The 15421-nt window shown below is 44.4% G+C and overlaps 1 protein-coding gene across 1 annotated transcript in view; it reads right to left on the bottom strand.

Moving 5' to 3' along the window:
* Positions 1-329: 329 nt before the first annotated feature.
* Positions 330-15421, bottom strand: part of LOC116407840 (G-protein coupled receptor 39-like) — a 71464-nt gene continuing 56372 nt past the window's right edge. The window contains exons 2-3 of the mRNA XM_031893894.1: positions 10829-11278; positions 330-379 (exon numbers count right to left, since the gene is read on the bottom strand). Coding sequence (XP_031749754.1) covers positions 330-379; positions 10829-11278 — 500 coding nt within the window. The remainder of the gene's footprint in view (positions 380-10828; positions 11279-15421) is intronic.

Genomic DNA, 15421 nt, shown 5'->3' with positions numbered 1-15421 from the left:
TATTTTAGTGCTTTAACTGCATTCTCCATTGTTCTTTATTACTTGTATTTGTGGAAATGTTGTATGGTAAATCCTAGTTTGGTAACTCTGTGCATCTTGGGAATCAAACTGTTGACCAATTTAAAAGGTTTTATGATGGTATGTAAGAATATCTGGGGCATATGAAGGGTTAAAGTGCAAGTTTTGAAAAACAAATGCCATAAAAATCGCTATTTTAGCTAAACTTGGCAGTTTGGAGCAGAAAGACTGAAAGAGAAGAAAGAGAATGTGCACTTTCCAAGCAAAAATCATTTTCTGGGGTAAACAGAGTTTTTGGGGTGACCTTTATTTCAGGTGGGATTTTTCTCTTGGTACCAAATGGTCTGTTGGTCACATGTTCCTGAAAAGGAAAAGATTGGAGGTGAGTTTCAAAAATGTCATTAAAAGCTTTGTGGTTTGTAGTTTGCAGAATGATCTATTTTGGATTCGGGAGAATGTGGACTTTCCTGTGGCTTTCTGGGGTGATTGACTTTCTTGCAGCTGGGTTTTTTTCATTTTTGGGTACAAAATCCCCCATGGTAGATAAAATGCTGCAAAGTGGAAGTTTTGAGGTGACTCAATGTTTCAGAAAATTGTAGAAATATAAAAAATAATTTTATGAAAGAATTCTAGTTTGGAGTAGAAAGCTGTAATTTCCCATTATGGATTCCTCATGTGTACATAAATATAGGGCACAATAGGCTGATTCCTGTAACAGTGCCTGGGAATTGTACTAAGTTACTAAGTGTTGGACACCTCAGATATAAATATCCATAAAACTATACATACTTGGTATTGGCGCATTCAGGAAACATGCATTTTTCGAAATCAGTTGCATTTTCACACATAAAATAAAACGTCTGTAATATATTGTCCCTATATTTTCCCTATATTGTCCCTATATTATCCCTATATTGTCCCTATATTATCCCTATATTGTCCCTATATTGTCCCTATATTGTCCCTATATTATCCCTATATTGTCCCTATATTGTCCCTATATTGTCTCTATATTGTCCCTATATTATCCCTATATTGTCCCTATATTATCCCTATATTGTCCCTATATTATCCCTATATTATCCCTATATTGTCCCTATATTGTCCCTATATTGTCCCTATATTATCCCTATATTGTCCCTATATTATCCCTATATTGTCCCTATATTATCCCTATATTGTCCCTATATTATCCCTATATTATCCCTATATTATCCCTATATTGTCCCTATATTATCCCTATATTGTCCCTATATTGTCCCTATATTGTCCCTATATTATCCCTATATTGTCCCTATATTGTCCCTATATTGTCCCTATATTGTCCCTATATTGTCCCTATATTGTCCCTATATTATCCCTATATTGTCCCTATATTGTCCCTATATTATCCCTTTATTGTCCCTATATTATCCCTATATTGTCCCTATATTGTCCCTATATTATCCCTATATTGTCCCTATATTATCCCTATATTGTCCCTATATTGTCCCTATATTGTCCCTATATTGTCCCTATATTATCCCTATATTATCCCTATATTGTCCCTATATTGTCCCTATATTATCCCTTTATTGTCCCTATATTATCCCTATATTGTCCCTATATTGTCCCTATATTATCCCTATATTGTCCCTATATTGTCCCTATATTATCCCTTTATTGTCCCTATATTATCCCTATATTGTCCCTATATTGTCCCTATATTGTCCCTATATTATCCCTATATTGTCCCTATATTATCCCTATATTATCCCTATATTGTCCCTATATTATCCCTATATTATCCCTATATTGTCCCTATATTATCCCTATATTGTCCCTATATTATCCCTATATTGTCCCTATATTATCCCTATATTGTCCCTATATTATCCCTATATTGTCCCTATATTGTCCCTATATTATCCCTATATTGTCCCTATATTGTCCCTATATTGTCCCTATATTATCCCTATATTGTCCCTATATTGTCCCTATATTGTCCCTATATTATCCCTATATTGTCCCATACATGTAGTACAGCACTGTCCAACTACTGTGGTTTGTTCAGAGCAGGGATTGGATCTCCCATGTTTTTTGTATTAAGGTGGCCATACACGGGCCGACTATAGCTGCCGATATGGGTCCCTTGGACAGATTCGGCAGCTAATCGGCCCGTGTATGGGGAGAGCAGATCGGCCTGGCCGACCGATATCTGGCCTGAAATTGGCCAGATCTCGATCGGCCAGGTTAGAAAATCTGGTCGGATCGGGGACCGCATCGGCTCGTTGATGCGGTCCCCGATCCGACTGCCCCATTGCCGCCCACATAATCCGATCGTCTGGCCCCAGGGCCAAACGATCGGATTATTATTTTTTTTACCTAAATGGTCCCCGATATCGCCCACCCATAGGTGGGGATATCGGGGGAAGATCCGCTCGCTTGGCGACATCGCCAAGCGAGCGGATCTGCTCGTGTATGGCCACCTTTAGTTTGTATTTTAATTTAAGGATTTAATACATATTTATTCTCAGAAGAAGAGGAGGGTAAAAACTATTCATTGAAGCTGTGTCTGACCCTACAGGGGCCCAAAGAGGAACGTTTGTATCTGTGTTACTAATTTACAATGCCATTTGGGTGGGACCCGCATCCAACCCTCATCCAACCCGCATCCAACCCTCATCCAACCCTCATCCAACCCTCATCCAACCCGCATCCAACCCGCATCCAACCCTCATCCAACCCTCATCCAACCCTCATCCAACCCTCATCCAACCCGCATCCAACCCGCATCCAACCCGCATCCAACCCGCATCCAACCCTCATCCAACCCTCATCCAACCCTCATCCAACCCGCATCCAACCCTCATCCAACCCTCATCCAACCCTCATCCAACCCGCATCCAACCCGCATCCAACCCTCATCCAACCTGCATCCAACCCTCATCCAACCCTCATTCAACCCTCATCCAACTCTCATCCAACCTGCATCCAACCCGCCTCCAACCCTCATCCAACCCTCGTCCAACCCTCGTCCAACCCGCGTCCAACCCTCGTCCAACCCCCGTCCAACCCTCGTCCAACCCTCATCCAACCCTCATTCAACCCTCATCCAACCCTCATTCAACCCAAATCCAACCCGCATTGAACCCTCATCCAACCCCATCCAACCCTCATCCAACCCTCATTCAACCCTCATCCAACCTGCATCCAACCCTCATTCAACCCTCATCCAACCCGCATCCAACCCTCATCCAACCCGCATCCAACCCTCATTCAACCTGCATCCAACCTGCATCCAACCCTCATTCAACCCTCATCCCAACCTGCATCCAACCCTCATTCAACCCTCATCCAACCTGCATCCAACCCTCATTCAACCCTCATCCAACCCGCATCCAACCCTCATCCAACCCTCATTCAACCCTCATCCAACCTGCATCCAACCCTCATTCAACCCTCATCCAACCTGCATCCAACCCTCATTCAACCCTCATCCAACCTGCATCCAACCCTCATTCAACCTGCATCCAACCTGCATCCAACCCTCATTCAACCCTCATCCAACCTGCATCCAACCCTCATTCAACCCTCATCCAACCCGCATCCACCCTCATCCAACCCTCATTCAACCCTCATCCAACCTGCATCCAACCCTCATTCAACCCTCATCCAACCTGCATCCAACCCTCATTCAACCCTCATCCAACCTGCATCCAACCATCATTCAACCCTCATCCAACCTGCATCCAACCCTCATTCAACCCTCATCCAACCCGCATCCAACCCTCATCCAACCCTCATCCAACCTGCATCCAACCCTCATTCAACCCTCATCCAACCCGCATCCAACCCTCATTCAACCCTCATCCAACCCGCATCCAACCCTCATCCAACCCCCATCCAACCCCCATCCAACCCTCATCCAACCCTCATTCAACCCTCATCCAACCTGCATCCAACCCTCATTCAACCCTCATCCAACCTGCATCCAACCCTCATTCAACCCTCATTCAACCCTCATTCAACCCTCATCCAACCCGCATCCAACCCTCATTCAACCCTCATCCAACCCGCATCCAACCCTCATTCAACCCTCATCCAACCTGCATCCAACCCTCATTCAACCCTCATTCAACCCTCATCCAGCCTGCATCCAACCCTCATTCAACCCTCATCCAACCCGCATCCAACCCTTGTCCAACCCCCATCCAACCCTCATCTAACCCTCATTCAACCCTCATCCAACCCTCATTCAACCCTCATCCAACCCTCATCCAACCCTCATTCAACCCAAATCCAACCCGCATCCAACCCTCATCCAACCCTCATTCAACCCTCATCCAACCTGCATCCAACCCTCATTCAACCCTCATCCAACCCTCATTCAACCCTCATCCAACCCGCATCCAACCCTCATCCAACCCGCATCCAACCCTCATCCAACCCTCATTCAACCCTCATCCAACCTGCATCCAACCCTCATTCAACCCTCATCCAACCTGCATCCAACCCTCATCCAACCCTCATCCAACCCCCATCCAACCCTCATCCAACCCTCATTCAACCCTCATCCAACCTGCATCCAACCCTCATTCAACCCTCATTCAACCCTCATCCACCTGCATCCAACCCTCATTCAACCCTCATCAACCCGCATCCAACCCTCATCCAACCCTCATCCAACCCTCATTCAACCCTCATCCAACCCGCATCCACCCTCATTCAACCCTCATCCAACCCGCATCCAACCCTCATTCAACCCTCATCCAACCCGCATCCAACCCTCATCCAACCCCCATCCAACCCTCATCCAACCCTCATTCAACCCTCATTCAACCCTCATCCAACCTGCATCCAACCCTCATTCAACCCTCATCCAACCTGCATCCAACCCTCATTCAACCCTCATTCAACCCTCATCCAACCTGCATCCAACCCTCATTCAACCCTCATCCAACCCGCATCCAACCCTCATCCAACCTGCATCCAACCCTCATTCAACCCTCATCCAACCTGCATCCAACCCTCATTCAACCCTCATCCAACCCGCATCCAACCCGCATCCAACCCTCATCCAACCCCCATCCAACCCTCATTCAACCCTCATTCAACCTGCATCCAACCCTCATTCAACCCTCATCCAACTGCATCCAACCCTCATGCATCCACCCTCATTCAACCTGCATCCAACCCATCCCCTCATTCAACCCTCATCCAACCTGCATCCAACCCTCATTCAACCCTCATCCAACCTGCATCCAACCCTCATTCAACCCTCATCTAAAGGTGGCCATACACGTGGCGATCTGACAATGTTTTGTACGACCATCGGTCGCACGAAACATCGTAAGATCCGCCACACACCATTCAGGGCTGAATCGGCAGGTAAGGAGAAACAATAGGATTTCTACCTCCTTCTGCCGATTCAGCTCTGAAGGGAGAATTTTGGTCAGGCGCCTTCTATGGCCCCCGATCAAAATTTTCAAACTGGTCCGATCGGCGAGTCGTCCGATATCAGCAGCCTCCTGCGATACTGCCTCGCCGACATACCATACACGCACCGATTATCGTACGAAACGAGGTTTTGTACGATATTATCGTTGCGTGTATGGCCACCTTAAACCTCATCCAACCTGCATCCAACCCTCATCCAACCCTCATCCAACCTGCATCCAACCCTCATCCAACCTGCATCCAACCCGCCTCCAACCCTCATCCAACCTGCATCCAACCCTCATCCAACCCGCCTCCAACCTGCATCCAACCCTCATCCAACCTGCATCCAACCCTCCTCCAACCTGCATCCAACCCGCCTCCAACCCTCATCCAACCCTCCTCCAACCTGCATCCAACCCGCCTCCAACCCTCATCCAACCCGCCTCCAACCTGCATCCAACCCGCCTCCAACCCTCATCCAACCCGCCTCCAACCTGCATCCAACCCTCCTCCAACCCTCATCCAACCCGCCTCCAACCTGCATCCAACCTGCATCCAACCTGCATCCAACCAAGACACAGCACATTGATAGCTTGATTCCTTGTGTGGCAGAAGAGAACGTTGGTTTATGATATCAGTCAGAAAGGAAATATGATTTGTAGAAGGATAATGGAGGTATGAGAGTGTCCCATTAAGAACAGAAGCAGAAGAGACTGCAGAGAAGCTGGGGCAGAGCCGGGGCCCATAGTGACGCTTTAATGTTCCAAATGGAGAGATTGGCGCTCGGGGCTGATTGTAGTTAAACTGCGGCCGTTCATCTTCCCGGGGTTCTTATCTGCCTGCACCTCCTGGGGTGATTATGCAAACACGGCTGCTCTGAAATTCAATTACTTTGCTCTCAGAGAGACGGAAGGGAAACATCGACTTCAAATGCGCAGAGATTCTCTGTTAGAATATAAACGTCTGGGTGTTTTGCCCCCGCCCCCAGACCCCCACACTTAGTGTACATTACAGTTACCCCTGTACATTACAGTTACCCCCTGTACATTACAGTTACCCCATGTACATTACAGTTACCCCTGTACATTACAGTTACCCCCTGTACATTACAGTTACCCCTGTACATTACAGTTACCCCGTGTACATTACAATTACCCCTTACATTACAGTTATCCCGTGTACATTACAGTACCTTACATACAACCCATGTACATTACAGTTATCCCCGTGTACATTACAGTTACCCCCTGTACATTACAGTTACCCCCTGTACATTACAGTTACCCCTGTACATTACAGTTACCCCCTGTACATTACAGTTACCCCCTGTACATTACAGTTACCCCGTGTACATTACAGTTACCCCCTGTACATTACAGTTACCCCCTGTACATTACAGTTACCCCGTGTACATTACAATTACCCCCTGTACATTACAGTTATCCCGTGTACATTACAGTTACCCCCTGTACATTACAGTTACCCCCTGTACATTACAGTTATCCCCCTGTACATTACAGTTACCCCCTGTACATTACAGTTACCCCATGTACATTACAGTTACCCCTGTACATTACAGTTACCCCCTGTACATTACAGTTACCCCCTGTACATTACAGTTACCCCCTGTACATTACAGTTACCCCCTGTACATTACAGTTACCCCCTGTACATTACAGTTACCCCCTGTACATTACAGTTACCCCCTGTACATTACAGTTAACCCCCATTGTACATTACAGTTACCCCTGTACATTACAGTTACCCCCTGTACATTACAGTTACCCCTGTACATTACAGTTACCCCCTGTACATTACAGTTACCCCCTGTACATTACAGTTACCCCCTGTACATTACAGTTACCCCCTGTACATTACAGTTACCCCCTGTACATTACAGTTACCCCCTGTACATTACAGTTACCCCCTGTACATTACAGTTACCCCGTGTCATTACAGTTACCCCCTGTACATTACAGTTACCCCCTGTACATTACAGTTACCCCCTGTACATTACAGTTACCCCTGTTACAATTACCCTGTACATTACAGTTACCCCCTGTACATTACAGTTACCCCCTGTACATTACAGTTACCCCCTGTACATTACAGTTACCCCTGTACATTACAGTTACCCCGTGTACATTACAGTTACCCCCTGTACATTACAGTTACCCCCTGTACATTTACAGTTAATTTGTAGAGTGTAAGCTCTTTGGGGCAGGGCTCTCTTCCCCTCCTGTATCGGTTACTCATTGCTTTATATGTTACTCCTTGTAGATTGTAAGCTCTTTGGGACAGGGCTCCCTTCCCCTCCTGTATCGGTTACTGATTGCTTTATATGTTACTCCTTGTAGAGTGTAAGCTCTTTGGGACAGGGCTCTCTTCCCCTCCTGTATCGGTTACTGATTGCTTTATATGTTACTCCTTGTAGAGTGTAAGCTCTTTGGGGCAGGGCTCTCTTCCCCTCCTGTATCGGTTACTGATTGCTTTATATGTTACTCCTTGTAGAGTGTAAGCTCTTTGGGGCAGGGCTCCCTTCCCCTCCTGTATCGGTTACTGATTGCTTTATATGTTACTCCTTGTAGAGTGTAAGCTCTTTTGGGCAGGGCTCCCTTCCCCTCCTGTATCGGTTACTGATTGCTTTATATGTTACTCCTTGTAGAGTGTAAGCTCTTTGGGGCAGGGCTCCCTTCCCCTCCTGTATCGGTTACTGATTGCTTTATATGTTACTCTGTATGCCCAATGTATGTAACCCACTTATTGTACAGCGCTGCGGGATATGTTGGCGCTTTATAAATAAATGTTAATAATAATAATAATTTTAGGACCCCTCAAACCTTGAGGACCCCTTTGTGTCCCAGCATCATTATTGCCCAGGCTCCTAGGCCTGTAGGTTTGGGGCAATATCCCAGCCCAGTGATTGGCCTGTAGGTTTGGGGCAATATCCCAGCCCAGTGATTGGCCTGTAGGTTTGGCTGCAGGTTGTTGGGAGAATTAGAAGCAGAAATCGGCACAATGTTCCATAAGGATCAAACACAAACCTGGCACAATGGGGGGGTCGCTAAAGGCCAAGATGGTTTGGGGTCTGGGGAAGCACATTAATGCAATGACCCAATGGCTATTGTTGCTATTGTGCCGCTCCATAGTGATGACTTTCCCTTTACTGCTCCATGTAACTCATCTTAACTTCTCCCCAGTAAAACCAAGTCAGTTATCTGGTAGTAAAGGAGAAGAATAAGCCCAATACCAATAGGCAACCCCTTAATGTCCCTACCAGTTACAGTCAAACAGGCCAAATGGCTGATAATAATATTTGTTAGATATATAACTGCTAGAGACCATGGGAATAAGACACACAGGGCCTGATTCACTAAAGTGCGATAAAAATTATCGCACGCTTTTTTGCGGTAAAAAAGACACGATAATTTGCGCGCGATTCACCATAGTATTATCGCGTGCGATGAATCGCCATTATCGCATGCGTTAATTTCCGTGCTGAAAAGAATATGATCGCATGATTCACTATAACTTTTGCGCGCTAAATATCACATTCGGCTATGCGAAAATGAACACCTACTACAGGCAGGCGATAATTATAGAAAAGTACAGTAAATGAGTTTTTGCAATAAAATATGGACTTACAGTGTTATTTATTCAGTGTTTCCCCCAGAGTGACGCAGCCGCCAGTTTGCAGCGAAATGGTCATTTTTAATACAGTAATTTTCTGCAAGTATTGGCGTGTATGGCTAACATGGCGTGCGTTCATTTGCGCGACTATTTATATTTGGCTACAAGTGATGAAATGTTTCGCCAGGCATGGATTCGCAGCGAATTTTTGGACGTGTGTTGAATTTTTTCAACGGCGGGATTTTTTCATGCGTTTCGCAAAACAATCCGCCAATGGCAAAACGCATGAAAAAATTTGCCACGCAAAAATTCACCGCACATCCAACAATTTTTTTGCCCACACAACATTTTTGCCGTTTTGTGGATCTTTCGAAAGATTTGCTAATTTTTCACTAAAGAAACCAGAACACATTTGCTCATCACTAGCGGCTACTATTTATATGCTACTATTTATATGATACCATTTATATGCTACTATTTATATGCTACTATTTATATGCTACTATTTATATGCTACCATTTATATGCACTATTTATATGCTACCATTTATATACTACTATTTATATGATACCATTTATATGCTACTATTTATATGCTACTATTTATATGCTACTATTTATATGATACCATTTATATGCTACTATTTATATGCTACTATTTATATGCTACCATTTATATACTACTATTTATATGATACCATTTATATGCTACTATTTATATGCTACTATTTATATGCTACCATTTATATGATACCATTTATATGTTACTATTTATATGCTACTATTTATATGCTACCATTTATACACTACTATTTATATGATACCATTTATATGCTTAACATGCTTAATTATATACCATTTATATACTACTATTTATATGATACCATTTATATGCTACTATTTATATGCTACCATTTATATGCTACTATTTATATGGAACTATGATTATGCTACCATTTATATGCTACTATTTATATGCTACTATTTATATGCTACTATTTATATGCTACAATTTATATGCACTATTTATATGCTACTATTTATATGCTACTAGTTATATGTGGCTAATATTTATATACACCATTTATATGTGTATATTTATACACTATTTCTATGCTACCATCATATGCGGCGACTATTCGCGGGCGTAATTTAGCACATGTACCAGCAAATACCGCATTGAAATAGTCTTCGCGAGTTAAATAACGCATGCAATATCGCGCGTAAAAAAGCGCAAGTATGCTTATAGTGAATCGTGCGAAAAATCGCCAAAATTAAGACGCGGTAAAATTTATAGCGCACACTAAAAATAGCGCACATTTTATCGCCCTTTAGTGAATCAGGCCCACAGTGTCCCTGGGAAATGGGTTTCATCAACCAAATTCCACCAACAACACAAAGAAAGTGATTTATGTTCCCAAAGAAGCTTCAGAGAGCGATGGAAACGCGGATGATTAGAATGGGCCGTGTGGGTAATTGGTTCTGAGAAATCTCCTTATCGTCCCTGTAGCCCCACAAATCATCCGGCCGCCCCATCTCCGGGGATGATAAAGCGCCCGGGACCCACGGGAAGGGATTTTATTTACTTCATTTCACAGGAACAGAATGAGAGGGAATAGTCTGATAAAGTCACAAATGGATTTCTCTCAGGACACAAAGTGACACAAAGAGACAGTTGGATTAAAGCGTCACACACACAAAGGCCTGACTGCTACACAACTTCCCACCTCTCTGCATGAAAATATCATTATAATGAGACCTCTCAGAGCGGTCACTATCATTATAATGAGACCTCTCAGAGCGGTCACTATCATTATAATGAGACCTCTCAGAGCGGTCACTATCATTATAATGAGACCTCTCAGAGCGGTCACTATCACTATAATGAGACCTCTCAGAGCGGTCACTATCACTATAATGAGACCTCTCAGAGCGGTCACTATCACTATAATGAGACCTCTCAGAGCGGTCACTATGATTATAATGAGACCTCTCAGAGCGGTCACTATCACTATAATGAGACCTCTCAGAGCGGTCACTATCACTATAATGAGACCTCTCAGAGCGGTCACTATCACTATAATGAGACCTCTCAGAGCGGTCACTATCACTATAATGAGACCTCTCAGAGCGGTCACTATCACTATAATGAGACCTCTCAGAGCGGTCACTATCACTATAATGAGACCTCTCAGAGCGGTCACTATCACTATAATGAGACCTCTCAGAGCAGTCACTGGCCCCTCTCATTCCACCCAATGGCGTGTTTTATCATCTATTCCTCCCAACTGTAACGGCTGCAACAGCAGGGGGTAACAGCAGGGGGTAACAGTAGGGGGTAACAGCAGGGGTAACAGCAGGGGTAACAGCAGGGGGTAACAGCAGGGGTAACTGTGGGGGGCAACAGCAACAGCGAGGGGTAACAGCGGGGAGGTAACAGCAGGGGTAACAGCGGGGGGCAACAGCAAGGGGTAACAGCGGGGGGCAACAGCAAGGCTGGTAACAGCGGGGGCAACAGCAAGGGTAACAGCGGGGTGCAACAGCAGGGGGTAACAGCGGGGGGCAACAGCAACAGTGGGTGGTAACAGCAGGGTAAACAGTGGGGGGCAACAGCAACAGTGGGGGGGGTAACAGTGGGTGGTAACAGCAGGGGGTAACAACGGGGGGCAACAGCAACAGCAGGGGGTAACAGCGGGGGCAACTGCGGGGGGCAACAGCGGGGGGCAACAACGGGGGGCAACAGTGGGGGGCAAGTAAGGTGTGGGGTACAGGTATTGTTATAAAGAGCCCAATAATTAATCAAGGAGAGCAGCAAGGAACCATGGGAATGCGGTGGAACCTACAAATGGAGGGTGCGGACAAATGACGTTGCTACTGTTGCACAAGGACAGTCATGTAAAAGCTACGTCCATGGAATGAGCCCTGAACCCCAACCCCTAGGTACCCCACAATGTGGGATTTAGTCACCCCATTCAGGAGGGTCCCTGCAATGTCATTACAGGGGATTGGGGCACTTTGACCCTGTTCCCCCCCAGAACTCCCCATATACATTACACTGAAGTCTCCAATTGGTTTATGTGGAGCTGATGTGAATGCTGAGGGGGCTCCTTCAGGGGCTTCTAAGGGTTTGTGTGGCCCTTTGTGTGAAAACATATCACATTGATCACATACTAAATACACATCAGATACACATTAGTTACACACTAGATACACATCAGATACACATTAAATGCACATAAGTTACATACCAGATACACAACAGAAACACATTAGTTACACGCTAGATACACACCAGATACACATTAAATACACATTAGTTACATACTAGATACACCTCAGATACACATTAAATATACATTAGTTACACACTAGATACACACCAGATACACATTAAATACACATTAGTTACATACTAGATACACCTCAGATACACATTAAATATACATTAGTTACACACTAGATACACATCAGATACACATTAAAACACATTAATGACACACCAGATACACATCAGATACACATTAAATACATATATGCGATACACATTTGGTACACATTGATCACATACTAGATACACATCAGATACACCTCAGATACACATTAAATATACATTAGTTACATACTAGATACACATCAGATACACATCAGACACACATTAAATACACATTAGTTACACACTAGATACACATCATATACACATCAAATACACATCAGATACATATTAAATACACATCAGATACATTACATACACATTCGTTACATACTAGATACACATCAGATACACATTGAATACACATTAGCTACACATTTGTTACACATTTGTTACACACTAGATGAATTTATTCTTTACTTCAAACAGGAATTGACTTTTACACTGGGCTCCTGGAATATTCAGGAAAGCACATCAGATACACATTTGACACAAATCAGATACACATTAGTTACACACTAGATACACATCAGCTGCACATTAGATACACAGTAGACACATATTAGATACACAATAGATACAAAATAGATACACATCAGCTACACATTGGATGCACATTTGATACACATCAGATATACATTAAATACACATTAGCTACATACTAGATACACATCAGATACACAGTAGATACACATTAGACACAAATCGGATACATATTAGATACAAATAAGCTACACATTGGATGCAAAATAGATACACATCAGATACACATCAGATACACATTCAGCCTTAAATACCCTTTACTATTGACCCCCCTGAGCCCACAGTTTGGGAATCTGAAATTGCCATTTTGAGAGAGTTGCAGTTTGTCGGCCCCAGTTCTCTCAGGGGGTGACAGTTGCAGTTGGTCAGACCCCCAGAGGGGGAGAGACTGATATTCTCATACAACTTTCAGCTTTTCTTGTTGCTAGGGTTCACGTTACATTAGCTACCAGCCATTTATGTCTTTTGAATGAAAGACTGAGAAAGAAAAGGAGGGGCTGGAAGAGAAAGGTTCATAATAAAAGTAACAGAATGATACCCTTACAGGGCAATCCACCCCCCCCCCCGTTGCTAGGGATTTGTCGCTCCATGTTACAGTAACAGTTACGGCCCCTTTAAGCCCCCCAAGTGCAACGGCTTCAGGGGGAGAATCCAATTTGTATTTCTCACTGATACAAAGTGTCATATCTGCATTTATAAGAAACCCTCCCTTATTAGAAAATAATGAAATGAAAAATGAAGCAGGAACAAAGGGGGTACAAGGGGTACCCCAATACCCCTCTCTCCTCATTATTGGGCCCATTTCAGGCAACTATTGGCCACTGAGGGAGGCTGCCCTGAAGCCCAGACGTCACTGCCCACAATTATTTATACAATTTAATAACTTAAATGATAAAGAAGCTTCACTCTATAGACCAGCAGGGAGCCGTGGCATTTACACCCTGTTTATCACCCTGAGCCCTATTGCCCTGTTGCCCTATTGCCCTGTTGCTATTGGAATAGCTGCCCCCATGGCTTCACCGGAGCTTTTCTTTTTTTTTATAAAATGTCATTTATAAAATCGCAGTTATTGAACCTCTGCAGGATAATATAAAGTTATTATGTGTTGGTTTTATTAACCCTTTATTCACCTTCATGCCATCGAAACCACCCAGGGCTCTATTATAAATAGATCCCCATACAAAGAATCCAAAAGAATGAAAAGATGTCGGCACGGGGCTGACAGGTGGGTCACTGACCCCTCTACACGACTCCATTTATGTCACTGGTTTTTATGTATGAAGGTGATTGTCCCCTTTACATAAAGGGCTCCCCTATGTGCCCCTGCACCTTGCCCTTTGGGCCGGATACAGTAACAAAGGTACATTTGGCTGCAGCAGGCCACCGTACTGGGGCTAATAAGTGTATGGGGCTCTATGGGGTAGAGTTATTTGCCCCCGGCTGCAGGCCTATGGGCAGTATCATTATATGTACAGACTCCCCTATGTGCCCCTGCACCTTGCCCTTTGGGCCGGATACAGTAACAAAGGTACATTTAGCAGCAGCAGGCCACCGTACTGGGGCTAATAAGTGTATGGGGCTCTAAGGGGTAGAGTTATTTGCCCCCGGCGCAGTGAAATACGAGCCCCGTGTAACCGCAGCCGGCAGCTGAATATATAGAATAACATTGGGGAAGGGGATCTGAATAAAGAATTGTAATGTTTCTGTTCCTGAATGTGAGTCAGCGCCATATTAATGGGCCGAGTTCTACTGAGTCTCCCTGATAACAGGCTCCTCTGTGTTATCTCTGTTCTACATCGCTGGGATTGAATTTCCTGCATATTGCGCATTATTTCCACTCGCCCATTCGCTGCTTCTCTCAGGAACACGACAAGGTCACAAACGCTTCTAATTCTCCGTTATATAATATAAAGGGCAAGTACGGGCTCACAAACGCCGAGAATTCCCCGTTTTATACTATAAAGGGCAAGTACAGGCCCACATACGCCGAGAATTCCCCGTTTTATACTATAAAGGGCAAGTACAGACCCACATAGCCCGAGAATTCCCCGTTTTATATCTATAAGGGCAAGTACGGGCCTCACATACGCCGAGAAATTCCCCGTTTATACTATAAGGGGCAAGATACAGACCCACATAACGCCGAGAATTCCCCGTTTTATACTATAAAGGGCAAGTACAGACCCACATACCCGAGAATTTCCCCGTTTTATATAGGCTAGTAAAGGGCAAGTACAGACCCACATACGCCGAGAAATCCCCGTTTTATACTATAAAGGGCAAGTACGGGCTCGCATACGCCGAGAATTCCCCGTTTTATTATATAAAGGGCAAGTACAGACCCACATACGCCGAGAATTCCCCGTTTTATACTATAAA

This window comes from Xenopus tropicalis, chromosome 9, assembly GCF_000004195.4.
Source record: "Xenopus tropicalis strain Nigerian chromosome 9, UCB_Xtro_10.0, whole genome shotgun sequence".
Classification (NCBI taxonomy): Eukaryota; Metazoa; Chordata; class Amphibia; order Anura; family Pipidae; genus Xenopus; species Xenopus tropicalis.
This window is presented reverse-complemented; position numbering and strand designations above follow the sequence as displayed.